At 42.9% G+C, this 20079-nt stretch overlaps 1 protein-coding gene across 1 annotated transcript; it reads left to right on the top strand.

Moving 5' to 3' along the window:
* Nucleotides 1-5613: 5613 nt before the first annotated feature.
* On the top strand, nucleotides 5614-9186 carry LOC132207587 (probable G-protein coupled receptor 139). The gene is made up of 2 exons (XM_059643545.1): nucleotides 5614-5698; nucleotides 8273-9186. Exons 1-2 carry the CDS (start codon nucleotides 5629-5631, stop codon nucleotides 9184-9186), a joined length of 984 nt encoding a protein of 327 aa, XP_059499528.1. The 5' UTR covers nucleotides 5614-5628.
* The last annotated feature ends 10893 nt before the right edge of the window (nucleotides 9187-20079 follow it).

Genomic DNA, 20079 nt, shown 5'->3' with positions numbered 1-20079 from the left:
AAATGCATCCCACTCACCCCAACCCCCGCCCCTCCTCAGCCTGTCCACATACTGAGTAAGGAAACCCTCTTGAACACACCTGACAAGAACGTCTCCATCCAAACCATCTGCACACAGGAAGTTCCAATCAATATTGGGCAAGTTGAAGTCACCCGTAACAATAACCTTGCTATGTTTGCACTTTTCAACAATTTGCCGGCTAATGAGTTCTTCAATCTCCCTACTGCTATTTCGGGGTCTGTAGAAACCCCCAATGAGGTGACTGTGCCCTTGTTGTTCCTAACTTCCACCCATACTGACTCAGTCGACAAACCTTCCTCGGCAACCTCAGTAGACAAGTCCTCATCAACAGTTCTTTCAGACAACGTTATACTGTCCTTGACCAACAAAGCCACACCTCCCCTTCTTTTACCACCTTCCCTGACCTTACTGAAAGATCTAAACCCTGGAACTTGCAATATCCATTCGTGACCCTGCTCTATCCATGTCTATGTACTGGCCACAACATCGAAGTCCCAGGTACATATCCATGCTGCAAGCTCACCTACCTTATTCCGGATACTCCTTGCATTAAAGTAGACACACTTCAACCCAGCTTGCTGTCTGCCAGCACACTCCTGTGACAGTGAGGTCCTCACCTTGTCCTCCCTTCGCTTTTCCTCCTTTGTACTAGAACTACACCTCAGTTCCCCATCCCCCTTCTGAGCTCGTTTAAATCCATCCGAAAAGAGCTCGCAAATTTCCCACCCAGGATATTAGTGCCCCTCTGGTTCAAGTGGAGACTGTCCTGTTTGTAGAGGTCCCACCTTCCCCAGAATGAGCCCCAATTGTCCATGTACCTGCAGTCCCGCTCCTGCACCATGCCTGCAGCCACGTGTTCAGCTGAAATCTCTCCCTGTTCTTTGCCTCGCTATCACGTGACACGGGTACCAAACCAGAGATGACCACTCTGTTTGTTCTAGCTCTCAGCTTCCACCCGAGCTCCCTGAAATCCTGCCTGACATCCTTATCCCTCTTTCTACCTATGTCGTTGATGCCTCTGTGGACCACAACTTGTGGCTAGTCACCCTCTCCCTTAAGGACCCCAAAGACACGACCCGAGACGTCACGGACCCTGGCACCTGGGAGGCAACACACCAACCGTGAGTCTCTTTTGTTCCCGGAAAACCTTCTATCAGTCTCTGTAGCTATTGAGTCCCCAATGATTATCACTCTCTTCCTATCCCCCTTCCTTTCTGTGCAAGAGGGACAGACTCTGTTCCAGTGACCTGCACCCTACTGCATGCCCCTGGTAAGTGGTCATTCCGAACAGTATCCAAAATGGTATACTTGTTTTTCAGGGTAACATAGAACATAGAACATAGAACAGTACAGCACAGAACAGGCCCTTCAGCCCACAATGTTGTGCCGGCCATTGATCCTCATGTATGCACCCTCAAATTTCTGAGACCATATGCATGTCCAGCAGTCTCCTAAATGACCCCAATGACCTTGCTTCCACAACTGCTGCTGGCAACGCATTCCATGCTCTCACAACTCTGTGTAAAGAACCCGCCTCTGACATCCCTTCTATGCTTTCGTCCAACCAGCTTAAAACTAACACCCCTCGTGTTAGCCTTTTCGGCCCTGGGAAATAGTCTCTGGCTATCAACTCTATCTATGCCTCTTATTATCTTGTATAACTCAATTAGGTCCCCTCTCCTCCTCGTTTTCTCCAATGAAAAGAGTCCGAGCTCAGTCAACCTCACTTCATAAGGTAAGCCCTCCAGTCCAGGCACCATCCTGGTAAACCTCCTTTGAACCCTCTCCAAAGCATCCACATCTTTCCTATAATAGGGCGCCCAGAACTGGATGCAATATTCCAAGTGCGGTCTAAACAAAGTTTTATAGAGCTGCAACAAGATCTCACGACTCTTAAAGTCAATCCCCCTGCTAATGAAAGCCAAAACACCATATGCTTTCTTAACAACCCTGTCCACTTGGGTGGCCATTTTAAGGGATCTATGTATCTGCACACCAAGATGCCTCTGTTCCTCCACACTACCAAGAATCCTATCCTTAATCTTGTACTCAGTTTTCAAATTCGACCTTCCAAAATGCATCACCTCGCATTCAGGTTGAACTCCATCTGCCACCTCTCAGCCCATCTCTGCATCCTGTCAATGTCCCGCTGCAGCCTACGACAGCCCTCTATACTGTCAACGACACCTCCAACCTTCGTGTCGTCTGCAAACTTGCTGACCCATCCTTCAATCCCCTCATCCAAGTCATTAATAAAAATTACAAACAGTAGAGGCCCAAGAACAGAGCCCTGTGGAACACTACTCACCACTGACTTCCAGGCAGAATATTTTCCATCTACTACCACTCGCTGTCTTCTGTTGGCCAGCCAATTCTGTGTCCAGACAGCTAAGTGCCCCTGTATCCCATTCCTCCTGACCTTCTGAATGAGCCTTCCATGGGGAACCATATCAAATGCCTTGCTGAAGTCCACATACACCACATCCACAGCTCGACCCTCATCAACTTTTCTAGTCAGATCCTCAAAGAACTCGATAAGGTTTGTGAGGCATGACCTGCCCCTCACAAAGCCGTGTTGACTGCATTTAATCAAGCCATGCTCTTCCAGATGGTCATAAATCCTATCCCTCAGAATCCTTTCTAACACCTGGCAGACGACAGACGTGAGACTTACTGGTCTGTAATTGCCGGGGAATTTCCCTATTTCCTTTCTTGAAGAGAGGAATTACATTTGCCTCTCTCCAGTTCTCAGGTACGACTCCAGTGGAGAGCGAGGATGCAAAGATCTTCGCAAGTGGCAATGCAATTGCATTTCTCGTTTCCCAAAGCAGCCGAGGACAAATCTGTTCTAGGCCTGGCGACTTGTCAATCTTAATGTTTGACAAAATTTTCAGCACATCAGCTTCCTCTATCTCTATCCATTCCAGCATGCACACCTGCTCTTCAAAGGCTTCATTTACTACAAAGTTCATTTCTTTCATAAAGACAAACGAACACAGGGCATCCCTGCACTGGCTGCTTTCCCCCCGATTCTAACAGTTACCCAGCTTTCTTCACACTTACATGTAACTACTTCCCTGTATCTCTTGTGCATCACTGACTCTGCCACCCCAATGACCCGAAGTTCATCCAGCTCCCACTCCAGTTCCCTACGCTGTCTTGGAGGAGCAAGAGTTGGGTGCACTTCCTGAAGACGATTTTGGATGGGACTCTAACGGCATCTGCGACATCATACGTCATGCAGAAGGAACATTCCTCTACCTGCACTGCCATCCCTGCTAATCCCCTCGGCAGAAAGTAAAAAAAAAAGAGAAGCTTCACTTGATTTGACCCTGGTGTATAAGGTTAGAAGATGTGGATGGGTGGGTGGCCCTACAAGGGTAGGGTCTCGGGATTACACAACGATTACTTGTATGGCTGAGGGATGTTAAACGAAAGGTCCCTCCCTTCCCAGTAACCTCTGCTCCCGCTCGCGCTGCTGCTTCACAAAGAAATGGCAGGCTCCAACGCTCGAGGAAAAAGATTTAAAATCTCTGACTCACTGGTTTCCCGACAGGCCCCTGGCCCAAGCTCTGGCTCGCGCTGCTGCTTCACAAAGAAATGCACCAAGACTTAGCACAAAGAAAATATCCGGGCTTGGAAAAATACAAAATAGAATTGTGGTGGATACTGAAGAAAAAGAATAACAAGTGTAAGATAAAGCAGATCAAAGCCTTCGCTTGTTTGATTTGTAATTTATCCAGAGCAATACAGAAACTCAGAAGTGTCTGAATTTATGCAAATGCTAATGAAGCCACAAAAAGGTTTCACCAACGTCGCATTTGCAACATAACGCTCACCTAAAATAAAAAAAATAGTTTTTAGGCTGGCAGGAATCTGGATAAAGAAATTCTACCATTTCCTTTCTTGGTAATGGAAGAGGTCGATGCTGTCCTTCTCGGTGTAAATGCCTTATGTTTGCATGGTCACAGGAAAAGTGACCTAAGTGTCATGGCTAGAACAGTAGGTCAAAGGAGCTGAATTCTCAGCCTATTAACTCATAAATCTTCAAACTGCCTAGGTTGCTTTTATAATCTTATGAAATGAATTGAAACTTTGTAGAAATATTCTCGTCGCTGACAGTACTGAAATCAAAAATTGACGTAGAAAGCCAATACGTATGGAAACACCTTTGGAGAGAGAAACAGAATTAATTCCTGATTCCACTAAGTTTACTTCAGAAGCCAACTTGCAAAGGCAACTTTTTTTCCGTCTCTGCGGATGCTGCAAGGCCAATGCATTTTCTCCAGTACTTTCAATTTTACTTCAGATTTCAGTCATCTCCAATATTTTGCTTCTTGTTATTACACCGAAAATAAGTTTGGTGAGCAAATAGAGTTTGTGAAAAATCTAACATTGAATATCGAAACCGTTCCGCACAATAGATGTTGGGGAAATTCGGATCCGAACTGTCTATTGAGAACTGTGAATGATTGTTCAGCTAGTTGTCCACTATGCTACCTGGACAAGATCACAACTATGTTGGATCATTCTTATTTACATTGAATGGAGCCGAGCTGACTGGGAATGATCGCACACAAATTAGAAACGCAAAGCAAACTTTATACACTTTGAATACAAACACGTAGAAAAGAAACTCTCCATATAGGAAGTTAATGCACAGGCTCGGTGTGTTCCTTACGAAGTATCACCAAATTCACTGTATTTGCCATTGTAGAAAGTAACTCATCATGATTAAAGTAAACTTGTTGAACTGTATGTTATCCCTGTGATTTGGTTGCACATGATTGCTCCTGACCGCAGCAGATATCTGGCCAATACTTAATGAAAATGTGCTGTATACTCCCATGGTAGCCATGCTGACCTACACCACACCACAGACAGTAACCATCTTGAAAGTGACACCTGCACACGGCAAATAATTCAATCAACCTCGACCTGTTCAACACTCATGTAACTGTGCTCAGCCAGGTGCATCTGTACTGAACTGCAATAATATTGAATTTAACAATCTATGCTCAAGGCAACCTGGCAAACGTTTTCTCAAGCCTACCATATTGTGTTAGAATGTTGAACACATTGTCAGCTGCTTGGACACTGCTCCATACATTCAGAGAGATGTGAATTCATGTGCCAGGCATCTAATTGATAGCAGCTGAATAATGTACAAAAGTGAAAGCTACATTGCAACTTTTTATCTCATCAAAATATCTCGGATTATTTATTCCATTCAAACCGAAGTAGGTCATCACCAAGAAGTTTAAAGCTAGGTATTACACAAGTGAAAATTTCATTAAATCCATTGCCAACCTCGTGATACTTTTGTGATTTGTTTTTATGTAATTTGTTATTTTCGTGATAGTTTATGAAGGACCGCTGCAAAGATAATATCTCTATCTCTGTTTAATTTGCAGTGGAGCTTTAACATGCCTCAGAAGACCATGCTGTAAACGCGAGTCCAGATGTGATATTGCTAATCATTTATTCAAATTAGTGCAATTATATAAACGATGAAAGGAACTAATTATCTCCCTAAAGTCTGACATCAGGTATAAATCCGTGAATATTTCAGCACAGTTGAGATCACGCTGAGAGCTTCACACACAAATGCATGTATCACTCAAAGGGCTGATATTTTCCATTTACTATCCTGCTCTTGCCGCTGTTGGAATTCCAGGTAGGGTGTTATAGTAAGTCATTGTTGTTATTACTGGTTTGCTGCATTATTCTCATTCTTCATATTAGTAGTAGTAGTAGTAGTAGCAGCCGCAGCAGCAATTTCGACACCTTAAATGAACGTTCTCCTTTTATCTTTACGGATTTTTAAAAAAATATATAACTTAATGGCAAGTATTCTCTGCATTTTGAATAAGTTCCCCCCTTTCCCAGCACTTTTTTTTCCTACAGTGAACGTTATTACAATTTAATATTCCTCATTATTAATTCTGGCCTCCTTTAGCGGCATTCTTTGAAACTTTAAGAGTATTGTTCTCCATTTTATTGTTCGCTTACCTTCCAAATTTTTTAAACTACAACCCCAAAAGAGTGGAAACAAGACATTTAACTCAACAAGTCCATATTGAAACTCTGAATTGCATCCTACCCAAACCCATTCCCCAACACTGTACCAATAACCCAGCATTCCGCCAATGCTAACAAACCTAACCGATTCATGCCTGAGCACTAAGAGCAATTTAGCATGGACAAATCCACCAAATATGCACATCTTTTGACTGTGGAAGGAAACATGAGTACCTGGAAGAAACCCACGCAGCAATGGGGAGAATGTGCAAACTCCACATAGACAGTAGCATGAGGGTGTGATCAAACCCGGGTCACAGATGCTGCACGGCAGATCTGGCTCAGCATTGAGCAACCATGGCGCCTTTTCAATGCCGTTTCAACACTGTCAGTCTAACTTCTATTCGATGGTGATAACACTTTCTTTTACCTGAGGTAATTTGTTATGCTCTTGTTTAATTTTCAAACTCATATTTCCAAATCATGTAATTTTGCCACATGCATGTGTCACTCATTGTATTATTGCCACTGTCAGTATGGGTTATCACATGGATTACCAATATTTCACTGTAATAAAATAATTCAATTCTGTTATTGATATGTCGACTGCATGTAAAACTAACTGTTATTTTGATGTTCATGTAGATCTGTCATGCTACTGACATTACTGTTGTTAGCAAACTCTTGCAGATTTCAATATGTAATGTGATTTCATTGTATTACCGGATCCGGTGTTGAGGATGAAACACGTTTTTTTTCTCGCTGTTATCTCCTTGTAAATGAAATTCGGTTGCGTTATTTGCTATTTTACATTGGGTGAACATTCATACTTCAAGAACAGCGTATATTTCTTCGTGATTATTGCAAAAACAAAACCTTTATAGTGGTTGTTATCATGCTAAATAGGCTGATCTGCATTGAGAGAATTGAAACTCTTCATTTACGAACTGGTTCCAGCCTAATTTTCATAAATACGTCAATTGAAATGTCACTGTAAGACCTACAGTTTTTGAATGAAATCTAAACTATGCAAAAATTAGCTATTTCACAGATAAATTTACATTAATATTCACAGAATACAGTGCTTCTGTTTCCAATCTCGAAAAATCGGCAGGTAATACCTTCTCTCCATCGGAATGGCCGCCATGATCGACTCTGCAATGTCTTTGTTTTGTTGGTGCTGTTTTGATTTTCTGTTCAGAGCAGCTGGAAATCTTCATGCCTACTCACATCTTTATTCCTTCCTCTACTTTAATTGGCTGTATAACTCGAAGCATCTCCAGCAACTTGGTATAAAGTATCCACTGCAGCGTTAACTTACCATTACAACCAGCAGTGTAGCACATGACTTGCAAAACAGTTGCAGTGCAGGCGTGACATGGCATGAGTGAAATGCGATCAACAATCAGCTTTGTTTATTCACATAAACACTAAATCTAATAAAGGTCTTCCTTGTGAAGTTGCCGGTGTTAGCACTGCACTGTCACCATTAGCCCCATCATATGGAGAAAATTACTGAACTGGTCGATTGGAAGTTGTAAGGGCTGCAGTTGATGCAAGTCAAAATCAATAAATGAGAAGCGTAGCACGTCAGACAGCATTACAGGAGCAGGGAAGTCGACGTTTCTGTTGCGGAACCTTCTTCAGGACTAAACTAATAATTTGCTTCTCCATTTGTGATGGTTTTCTAAAGTTGTGAAGAAGAATCACTGAACGGGAAGCATTCACACTGCATTCTTTCCATAGACGTAGCAAGACCTACTGACTATTTCCAAGAATTTCTGTTCTTTTTAAAAATTATTTTAATTATTTTTTAATTACTTTACTGCTCACTTACAGCTTTGTAATTAGTTGCAACATCCCGCCTCTTCATTTCTACAAAATCTCTGAGGTGGTTCTGCAACTTACACGTGAAGCCTCACCACCACCATGACCATAGTGACTTCAATACATGGATTCATACATATATCTCATTTAACCTTCATTGCACTATTTTAACTCCTCTGTTGTTAACCTCTGTTTTGATTTCACAACATAGGTCATCCTGAGTCAACACAGAGACATGTTCTTACACATAAATGACAAGAAGCTTTCAACTAAATTTTGAAGTCGAGCAATTCACCTTAAAATTACAATGATGAATTGGAATGTCAGTCGTCTTGTTTCTCTCAATCACATGACACAGAAATACGCTCATATTATCCTTAGTCATTGTCTTTCTTTCTTGCAGCAAATTTGGCGGTGATTGCTATCCTCAGCCGAGGAAGATGTGGCCTCTCCAGGTGTATCATATATTACATGATATCCATTGCGGTGATGGACCTGTTGCTCATGATCATGGCAGTGATATTAAACAGGATTGCTGGCATTTATTTCCCAGATAGTTTCTTGTCTATCACACCAATATGTAGTCTCCGTTCTGTTGTAAACTATGGAGTTATAGATTGTTCTGTGTGGCTAACGGTTGTCTTCACCTTTGATCGATTTGTGGCCATTTGTTGTCAGAAGTTAAAAATAAAATATTGCACAAAGAAAACGGCAATGTTTGTCATAGGAACTGTGTGCACACTGAGCTGTATAAAAAACAGTTTCCTGTACATTATATATGAGCCTGTGTACATAGTCGACAACATTCCATGGCTCTGTGGTATGAAATCAATCTTTTATACTTCACCATCATGGATCGCGTTTGACTGGATTCATCACATTTTAACCCCTTGTCTCCCATTTATTCTGATCTTGCTGTTCAATGCTCTCACTGTGAGACATATTCTGATTGCCAATAAATCCCGTGGGAGACTGCGCAGTCAGAGAAATGGAGAGAATCAGAGTGACCCTGAGACAGAGAAGAGAAAGAGGTCCATTGTTTTACTATTTGCTATCTCAGGTAGCTTCATCCTTTTATATTCACTGCTTCTTATAACTTTCCTCTATGTACGGATTGCAAGCGTTAGTTACTTCTCTGGTACAAATTTTGATGAATCAAATTTTATTCTGGACGAAACTGGATTCATGCTTCAGCTTTTGAGTTCCTGTGTTAACCCTTTTATTTATGCAGGAACCCAGAATAAATTCAGGGAGGAGTTAAAGAATGGTATCAAATATCCATTGCATCTAATTGTTAAGTCACTTAAACAAAGATAATAAAACCAGATTTGAGATTCTTAAGCACTGTGTGGCTGTTTTCAGTTTCCAAAATGTTACTGAGTTGCTTAACTCGGTGTTATAATTTACTGCCCTTTTGTTTCCAGTTTCCTCCCAGGGTTCACTCAGAACTAAAGTATTTTCACTTGCCCAACTGAACAGGAGTACCAAACATTCATGTCGGAGTCTCAGCCCAACATCTATTCTGTTAATGTATACTGCTGTGCATGTTCCAATCAAGAGTCATCAACAAGACATCATGGGATTGAAAGTAATGCATCGTGTGAAATAGAAAATTGCACTCGCCATATTTATTGAATCAAAATCGTTGCTCATAAGCCAACAACAGCATTCCAGGTGAAATAAATACACACACACGCACACACACGCACACACACACACACACACACACACACACACACACACACACACACACAAGCACACATACACACCTCACAGACACACACAACAATTTAGCCCATGAAGAATCCCATACACCACCTAATTCAAAGCGTAACAATTCCGAAGCAGATGATTAAAAATGGCTTCTTGCCAAAAATTATATTTCATTGAAATTTCTCACATTTAGCCGATCTGCATTTTCAACATTGATCATCTTCCATCATACCCCCAGATTATTCTGCTCCATAGAATGAACACTAGATGTTTCTCTCACCTCAGAAGTTCAGTTTTGCAGTGACACTATGAAAAAAATGCTGTTGTCCTACAGTATTGGAGAAAGTAGAATAAGTTCTCCTGGATGTCGTTATTTCGCCGTGTAGAGACCTTCCAACGATAACAAAATCGTCTTCCTAAATCTTATTTCGCAATGAGAGTACTTTGAATTTATCAATTTGTTACTCACATTAAGGTGGCACAAAAAATCAAAAACTCTCATTGAGTAATCTTCTCATTCAATCGTTGTACAACGCTGATGTGACCATAGTATCAAGAACACCAGTGCATTTCCAGCCTCAGGCTGTCTGTGAGAAGTTTGCACCTTCTCCAGGTATTTGCACGGGGCTCCTCCGCGTGCTCCAGTTTTCTCCCACAGTCCAAAGATGTGCAGGGTATTTGGATTGGATACTAAGTTGCTATGATGCCCAGAGATGTTTGGGTTAGGTGGGTGAGACAGAAAATTAGAGGAATGAGTCTGGGTGCCATGCTGCTCAGAGGGGCAGTGTGGACTTGTTGTGCCAAACGGTCTGTAAGGATTCAATGATTTTATGATAATTGTACTGAATAGTCTCTTAACAATGAGACAAAGTGAAATTACATTTCACTCTCAGTATAAACATTTGAATGCTATTATTTTCTCCCCACAGTTTCAAAGTGACAAAAGTAGGTGGGATGGCAAGTCGTGAGAATAATGAAAAGCATTTACAAAGGATATAGGCAGGATAACTCAATAGATGAATACTTTATAGATAAAGCTTAACAAAAGAAAAGTGTGAGACCATGCACTTTCTTACTTAAAACGCAATGTACAAGTTTTTCTTGTTCTAAATATGCAAAGAAAACAAGATTTAAATTTATAAAACGATATATTGTTATTTGAAGATTAGACTATCAAATAGAGTACAGCAAACAGAAAAAGACTTTTCAAAAGAGTATGAAGAAAAGTCAACCAGGAAGATTTTAAAACATAAAACGCGCTGGAAACAGAAGTTTAAAGACGAAGCTTGTTTATATAGTGACTTCTGACCCAAAAAAACAAAACTATACTGCAGATATAATCATGGGAAAAAATGAAATTACCGATGATTAGAAGGCCATTATTCACGGTAGAGGACATAGGATCGCAGAAGCACAACAAGTAAAGACATTTAAAGCAAACTCACAAATACCAAAGAAATGTTACTGAGCAAATTGTTGGAGAGGTGTGCGAAACAGATTGTTCGGACCAACAAGTCCAGGCCGACTCTGTGAAGAGCATGCCACGCAGACATATCTCCTAACTCCTACCATACCTCTGAAATTCCCATGGCCAATCCACACCAATTGCACATTTTGGACTGTGGGAGGAAACCCACACAGACACAGTGAGAACTTACAATTTCCACACAGACTGTCAGTCGAGGCTGGACTTGACTTTGGGTCCCCGCTTCTACGTTAACCATGCCACGCTAACCACTGTGCCACCATGCCACCGCAAATCAGTTATTATAAAGTCTTACGTTGACAGGCCGACGAGGGGAGAGGACATTCTAGACTTGGTGCTCGGAAACGAGCCGGGGCAGGTATCAAATCTTGTGGTGGGAGAGCATTTTGGTGATAGTGACCATAACTGCCTCACATTCTACATAGCTATGGAGAAGGAGAGGATTAGGCAGAATGGGAGAATATTTAATTGGGGAAGAGGAAACTATAATGCGATTAGACATGAGTTAGGAAGCATGGACTGGGAGCAGTTGTTCCATGGTAAGGGAACTATAGACATGTGGAGACGGTTTAAGGAACAGTTGTTGGGAGTGATGAGTAAATATGTCCCTCTGAGACAGGCAAGAAGGGGTAAGATTAAAGAACCTTGGATGACGAGAGCGGTGGAGCTTCTAGTGAAAAGGAAGAAGGTAGCTTACATAAGGTGGAGGAAGCTAGGGTCAAGTTCAGCTAGAGAGGATTACATGCAGGCAAGGAAGGAGCTCAAAAATGGTCTGAGGAGAGCCAGGAGGGGGCACGAGAAAGGCTTGGCAGAAGGAATCCGGGAAAACACAAAGGCATTTTACACTTACGTGAGGAATAAGAGAATGGTCAAAGAAAGAGTAGGGCCGATCAGGGATAGCATAGGGAACTTGTGTGTGGAGCCTGAGGAGGTAGGGGAAGCCCTAAATGAGTTTTTTGCTTCTGTCTTTACGAAAGAAACCAACTTTGTAGTGAATGAAACCTTTGAAGAGCAGGTGTGCATGCTGGAATGGATAGAGAAAGACGAAGCTGATGTGCTAAAAATTTTGTCAAACATTAAGATTGACAAGTCGCCAGGCCCGGATCAGATTTGTCCTCGGCTGCTTTGGGAAGCGAGAAATGCAATTGCTTCGCCACTTGCGAAGATCTTTGCATCCTCGCTCTCCACTGGAGTCGTACCTGAGGACTGGAGAGAGGCAAATGTAATTCCTCTCTTCAAGAAAGGAAATAGGGAAATCCCCGGCAATTATAGACCGGTAAGTCTCACGTCTGTCGTCTGCAAGGTGTTAGAAAGGATTCTGAGGGATAAGATTTATGACCATCTGGAAGAGCATGGCTTGATCAAATACAGTCAACACGGCTTTGTGAGGGGTAGGTCATGCCTTACAAACCTTATCGAGTTTTTTGAGGATGTGACTAGAAACGTTGATGAGGGTCGAGCTGTGGATGTGGTGTATATGGACTTCAGTAAGGCATTTGATAAGGTTCCCCATGGTAGGCTCATTCAGAAGGTCAGGAGGAATGGGATACAGGGGAACTTAGCTGCTTGGATACAGAATTGGCTGGCCAACAGAAGACAGCGAGTGGTAGTAGAAGGAAAATATTCTGCCTGGAAGTCAGTGGTGAGTGGAGTTCCACAGGGCTCTGTCCTTGGGCCTCTACTGTTTGTAATTTTTATTAATGACTTGGACGAGGGAATTGAAGGATGGGTCAGCAAGTTTGCAGACGACACAAAGGTCGGAGGTGTCGTTGACAGTGTAGAGGGCTGTTGTCGGCTGCAGCGGGACATTGACAGGATGCAGAGATGGGCTGAGAGGTGGCAGATGGAGTTCAACCTGGATAAATGCGAGGTGATGCATTTTGGAAGGTCGAATTTGAAAGCTGAGTACAGGATTAAGGATAGGATTCTTGGCAGCGTGGAGGAACAGAGGGATCTTGGTGTGCAGATACATAGATCCCTTAAAATGGCCACCCAAGTGGACAGGGTTGTTAAGAAAGCATATGGTGTTTTGGCTTTCGTTAACAGGGGGATTGAGTTTAAGAGTCGTGAGATCTTGTTGCAGCTCTATAAAACTTTGGTTAGACCGCACTTGGAATACTGCGTCCAGTTCTGGGCGCCCTATTATAGGAAAGATGTGGATGCTTTGGAGAGGGTTCAGAGGAGGTTTACCAGGATGGTGCCTGGACTGGAGGGCTTATCTTATGAAGAGAGGTTGACTGAGCTCGGTCTCTTTTCATTGGAGAAAAGGAGGAGGAGAGGGGACCTAATTGAGGTATACAAGATAATGAGAGGCATAGATAGAGTTGATAGCCAGAGACTATTTTCCAGGGCCGAAATGGCTAGCACGAGGGGTCATAGTTTTAAGCTGGTTGGTGGGAAGTATAGAGGGGATGTCAGAGGCAGGTTCTTTACGCAGAGAGTTGTGAGAGCATGGCGTTGCCAGCAGCAGTTGTGGAAGCAAGGTCATTGGGGTCATTTAAGAGACTGCTGGACATGTATATGGTCACAGAAATTTGAGGGTGCATACATGAGGATCAATGGTCGGCACAACATTGTGGGCTGAAGGGCCTGTTCTGTGCTGTACTGTTCTATGTTCTATGTTCTATGTTCTTAACGAAAGCAGCAACTGAGATGTTTGCTGCATTGGTTTTGTTTTCCAAGTACCAATTATTCAGAGAAGTTCTGTTAAATTTGAAAAGAGAGCCTACAGTTCCCTTAATCAGAGATGGAGGTAGCCTCAAATCAGGAACCATCTGCCGCATAGAACAGTAAGAATATATTACTGAATCGGTTTTTAAGATAATTGAATACTTCAAGGTATTCATGTCCAGTCGAAGTGGTTTTCCGAAGGGATTTTTTTTTCTTTTTTCCTATTTATTGCATTTCTTTGGAGAGTGAGCATATTGCTTTGATTAATGGGATCATGAGAGTATGTTGTATCTAAATTGCCAGAATGCATTTTTTATTAGGATACCAGGTCAAAGGCAGAATATAAAAGCTCACGGTCTAGGGGGAGGATACTGCATTACAGAAAAGTTTGGCCGGCTAATGGAAAGAGAGTGTTATTGCACTTGTATGTTTTTCAGGTTGGCAGGGCATATGAATAAGCTATCACCTGGGTAAATAAAAGCAGCAATTGTGGAAAATAACTTAGCTGGTCTATAGTATTCATGGGAAGAAAATAGGATGAATGTGCCTCGTCCAGATCTGAAGAATGCTGTTGTGACATAAGGAGAGTATTTCTGGGCCAAAACATTTGGGTCCCGATCCCACCTACTCCAAAGGATTTCATAACATATCTGAATTTGCTTGTTAATATGTAAAATTTGATTCTCAAATAATTCATATCATTGTTGCTAATGTCTTCAAGGATTCTTTCAATGATTAGCTAGGTAAATTGTCATCCGAAGTTGTGGTTTCAATCATTTCACTTGTCGTGGTAATGAAAATTTTCACCATAGGGTTAGCAATTAATACTGAAGACTCAGAGTCAGGTTTTCATGGATAAGAGCAAGTTCTTTATTCAAGACTCTGCGCAGAGTACGCGTTCCCCCCACCACTTGAGAAATAGGAAGGTGCGCTCCACTCTTGACTTCATTAGGTTTTAGACATATGCTGGTGCTGGGTAGGTTACATAAAGACTTGCACAATTACGCAGTAAAATTCAATACCATATATGGAAATCCTCTACAAGCTTGTTGTTCACGTAGTGATGTGCTATGCCAAGCTTATTCATCTACTTCCTTATTTTCCTCATGTAGCCAGGTACAGTCTATCTCCTTTTCTTGCTCATGTCGCCATGTACTCTACAAGGTTATGCAGGTGCTCACGTAGCAATGTGGCTTTCTTCATTTACATACTTCTGCCATTCCCTTAACCATTTCTAAAGATATTGCTCAAGGTTGCTCACTCAAAATCTTCCATCACAATTCCCTACTTTTGTCATATAATGACAACATCTGACCAAATTTTGAATGCACAACAACAGGCTTTCATGCTGCAACACACAATTCTGCTACAAGCATCTGGTGAATTAAGAACGTTTATCAGGTATAGTCTCTCCTTGACAGGCTTTCAACAATACCTTCATTAACCCAAAATACACACAGATTACATAATATAATTGTTGAACTGGAGCAGAGACCTTCTCAATTCTAATGTATCTCAACTTTGCTCATATATGTCACCTCAGTTCTGATAACACGGGGTCTAACTAAAATCTCGGTCTAGTCATGTGCTGTTTACTGGTCGAATGGGGGTACCCATTCTTTTAAACATCCCAATTCCACTAGCTCCTCTGCATCTACTCGTTTAACCATTTGGTATCTGCTGGACACTGTAGACACAACTAACTGTTGTAAACCCTTATATAGGCAGTGCCCCGCACAAAGTAAAATCAAGAGTATAATCAGAATGGGTATAACAGTGTGCACAAGCCAGTGTCCCCATTCCACCCATAGTCGGGTAAACCATGTAAACCATGAGTCGTCAGCCCTAGGAGGTACTCGAATAGCTTCCTACATGTGTCTGATGATGTTAGTAACATTCTCGTATACATCAGGTATGTGGAAACAAGAAGATACATTGAGCAGTTTACAGACTCCTCCTTGCTCTGCCAGTACGAGGTGCTGGATTACAGCACTTCACTGTTTATGATAGACAGAGCTGCTTCAGTCTCATTTGCCAGCTTCAGAACAGTCCATGCCAACCCGTTGATCCTACTGATGGCCACTGTCATGCCTGCCCCAAGGAGTATTGACCATCCGATATTGGCGCCGGGGGAGGTCCATAGGTCGGTCAGGACATAGCCTTGGTAGTGGAAGGGGACACTGCGTCGGCCTCGCTACTGCTTGGGTCTAGTGTGCCTAGGTCAGCAAACTCATGCCTGTCCAGGGGGTCTGCTACGGTAAAGACGACCTTCTCAAATAAATTGGGGTGAGACCCCAGCCTATCAAAACCGCACTACTATATTCCATCATCCATGTTTTCTACCACACTAATCGTCACCCTCGCCTCTTCCCCTGTTACTTGGGTTATTTTGATTCGATTGAACATGCTGGGGCTCCTTAGTGCTTTGGTTAGCCCTACTATAGACCAATCCCGTGACCCGCATGGATCCCAACTCAAAAAATATGCATCCTTCACATTCCTCCGGTATTGGTCAAGCCATAGGTTACACGTGAATGTGCCTGTTTCTCCCATAGTCAATGTTGCTGTGTTATCCCCTGCTCCTCCCCCTGCCAGTCCCAGCAGGGCAACCACTAGGAGCCGGGCTGTTCCTTTCATATCGTTTCCTCTCGTGCGGGTAATGGTTCCGGCACTCACTTGCAGTGACTAGCGTAAATCCATGTCACTCTTTCCGCCACCTTGACTGCTGTCTGCGTTACGAGGAGCACTTGGAACGGGCCCAGCCACCTTTTAGCTTTCCAACTCTTCCTCCTGAAGCCCTTTAGCACTGTCCAGTCTCCTGGCTGCAAGTCATGCAGTTTTCCTCTGGCTGATTGCGTTTGAGCTTGCTTTACTTGAGCGTGTACCTGAGATAAAATTGTGGAGAGGTTTGCACAATAATGTAACGTTTCATCCTCACAATGACTTGCCAGGGTCCTTACGACAGGTTTTTGTCCAAATCCAGTATTTGCTGGTCTGCCAAACAATATTTCGAACGGACTCAGATTTGGCCCTCCCCTAATTCTGGTTCTCATGTACATTAATACCACAGGCAGGGCCTTTGTCCAATTTACTCCCATCTCATCACAACACTTTGCTAGTTTATTCTTTAGGGTAGCATTTTCTCTGTCTACAGCTCCTCGGCTTGCGAGATGATATGCACAATGCAGTCTTAAATCTATTTCCAGGTATTCTCCTGTCTGCCTGAGGGCATGGTTCACAAATGGTGTGCCATTATCGCTACTAATTTTCTTTGAAATGCCCCAGCATGGGATTATTTCGGTTAATAGGACCTTTGCTATTGCGCTGGCATCTTGTTTAGCCGCCGGGAAAGCCTCCACATAGAGATTATGTCTACCATCGCTAAACAGTATTTCTTTACTTTGCTTGGGGACAGTTCGATAAAATCCGTTTGGATATGTTCAAACAGTTCTTGCGGTACAGGGTGAGCACCGGGCGTCATTTTTATTGGCTTCCCCACTTTGTCAGTAGCGCAAATGACGCAGCGGTCACAAAAATTGTGGGAATAATTTGTAAAGCCCTTAGTGTACTAATGCGTGGAAATACCCTTCAACATCCACCCTTTTTGACACATTGTCCTTTCCGTGTGTCAACTTAGCGTAATGAGGGAACAGTGCCCTTGGTAAGCACGGCTTGTCATTGGGTCCATACCACACCCCTTCCTTTAACCTGCCTCCCACTCTCGGCCACCTTTTCTTTTAGTCCGGTGTAGCCTGGGTCTGGAGGTCCTGAAAATCAGCCGTTGGAACACGGGTTATCAACATTTGCAGACTTACGCGATCGTCTACAGGCCTCAGTGCTGCCGCCTTTGCTGCCACGTCTGCTTTCGCATTACCTTGTGCAGCCGGATCAGTTTTCCCTGTGCGCGCACCACGTTTCCAAACAGCAATGGATGTGTGTAAAAGGATCGCCTCTAAAAGATCAGAAATCAAGTTATGATGGGTGATTGGTTTTTCCGCTGACGTCAGGAAGCCCCTATGCGTCCATACGATTCTAAAATCATGAGTGACCCCAAAGGCATATTGGCTGTCAATATAGATAGTAACTGATCTGACTTCCGCTAGCTTGCATGCTTCGGTAAGAGCGACCAGTTCTGCGGCTTGGGCAGATAGGTTTCTAAGGAGGGGTTCTGCTTTTAATATATCGTGTGACGTGGCTATAGCGTCTCCCACACAGTTTTGGCCCGTTATTTGATTTCTGAACGCAGAGCCGTCCACAAACATCTCTAGCTCAGGCTTTTGTAATGGGGTATTTTGTAGGTCTGGCCACGGACTACATACTTCGTTGGTGACAGCTACACAGTCATGCGGTTCACCACCGTGCTCTGTGGTGAGAAGGGTGGCAGGATTAAGTATTGTACACCTTTTAACTGTGATGTTTGGCATTTCTAATTATATTGTGTTGTACCTCAGCCACCTGGCCGCTGGCATATGCGGTGTTTTCTGCTCCAAGACAGGCAGTGAGACTGCATGCAGTACCAATAATGTCAATTCACTGTATCCTACAATGTCCCTAGAGGCTGTAACTGCCTTTTCAGCAGCCACAACTGCCCTTAAACAAGTAGGTATTCCCGCGGCTACAGGGTCTAGTTTTGCGGAGAAGTAGGCCACTGGCCTAAGTTTCTTCCATGTTCCTGCAACAATAAGATGTCATACACCCATGTTTCTCATCTACTGTCTGAGTAAAAGGCTTGTTTGGGTCAGGAAGTCCCACGGTAGGTGTAGACCGCAGAGCTAACTTCAAGTTGTTAAACACCATCTCTGGTGCCAGAGTCATCTAAGCAATCTGTGTGCCTGCAAACTATTTCCATGTGCTATATTACTTAAGGGCGCTTCGAGGACACCATAATTGGGGATAAAGGTTCTACAGTATGAGAACATTCCCAAAAATGACATCAATTGCTTCTTGGTTTTAGGTTTGGGAATTCCCTGGATTGCTCTTACCCTGCTCTGCTCTAGAGTTTTACCTTGTTCCAATATCAAATGTCCCAGGAACTTGACCTGTTTTTGTACAAATTGTAATTTAGAGAGACTTGCCTTGTATCCCTCCTTAGCCAGCTGACATAATAAGGCCACTGTGTCTTTTTCACATTGTTCTTTGGTTGAAGCTGCAATAAGACAGTCATCCACATACTGTAGGAGGGCTGTCCCTGGAGATAGGACCAGTGGCCCTAGGCATTTTTTCAAGGTTTCGTTGGAAATGATGGGTGATTCACAATATCCTTGGCATAACCTTGTAAATGTATAAGCTTTTCCCTTAAATGAGAAGGCAAACCATTACTGGCTATCAGGGTGTACAAGGTTGCTGAAAAATGCGTTAGCTAAATCAACAACAGAAAACCATCGACTTCTGGGCAGAATTTGCGCCAATATAATATATGGGTTTGGAACATTAGGAGCTCTGGTTTCATCAGCGTCTTTTCCAAGTCTCCACTCCTCAGGTTCCCCGGGAGCCTTGCTTTCTTTACTGGGTAAATCGGTGTTAACGTTGGCGAATTTTCACAGGGTACTATAACTCCTGCTTTCAATAAGGAATTGAACACAGGGGTAATTCCCTCTATAGCTTCAACTCTCACTGGATACTATGGTTTGCATGGCCTATAATCAGATTTTGTTATAATCCTTATTGGCTTGCAATTACGTATCAAACTTATATAATGTTTTCCCTTTGCCCAAAGCTCCTCTGGAACCGTTTGCAATCGTGAATCATCAAGGTTAATTTGCGCAAAACATCAATGCATCTTCTTCTGCCCCACATTGGTCATCGGGACTATTTCTACTGTTGTCTCCGTTTGCGACAGCCAATTTAGACTGGTCCTGTAAGCTTACAGGCTTACACTGAACCACACAGTTGAGTTCGGGAGTAATTCCCAATCCTTAACCTTGGGATTTCTGAGTACCCACGGTCCCAGGTCCGTCCATTGGTCATTATTTCCCTTAGCTAAAGACACCAGGTATTGCCCGCTCGTTTTTATCGATATACTGAATTGGTTTCCCTGAATCACAGAGTTCCCTGCACTTGAGCCTACTAAAAACATTAGCTCCTTCCCTTCTACGATCAGTGTATATATAGGCATTTTTTAAAATATGGCTCATTGCTATATTTAGCATACGTTCCTCGCAGGCTTATCCCGCATGCAAACGGATTCACAGTCGACGCATTAATGTTAGTACATGTAATTAGCCCAAGCATTTCTTCATTGCAAAGCATCAAAGTTCCGGACTTACCCTTGCTATCAGGCACATCTCCTTCGTTCCCCGCCTCCTCCAGTCAGTCACCTTCTCTATTGTTTTCTCTTGTCT

This window comes from Stegostoma tigrinum, unplaced genomic scaffold (assembly GCF_030684315.1).
Source record: "Stegostoma tigrinum isolate sSteTig4 unplaced genomic scaffold, sSteTig4.hap1 scaffold_109, whole genome shotgun sequence".
Classification (NCBI taxonomy): Eukaryota; Metazoa; Chordata; class Chondrichthyes; order Orectolobiformes; family Stegostomatidae; genus Stegostoma; species Stegostoma tigrinum.
The sequence above is the reverse complement of the archived record's forward strand: the minus strand, read 5'-3'. Positions and strand labels throughout refer to the sequence as shown.

Excerpts from the sequence above, each read along its gene's own strand:
- LOC132207587 (XM_059643545.1), top strand. The coding sequence starts at position 5,629 with ATGCATGTATCACTCAAAGGGCTGATATTTTCCATTTACTATCCTGCT. Across the intron at positions 5,699-8,272 it reads TGCCGCTGTTGGAATTCCAG|CAAATTTGGCGGTGATTGCT; the intron begins GTAGGGTGTTAT and ends TCTTTCTTGCAG.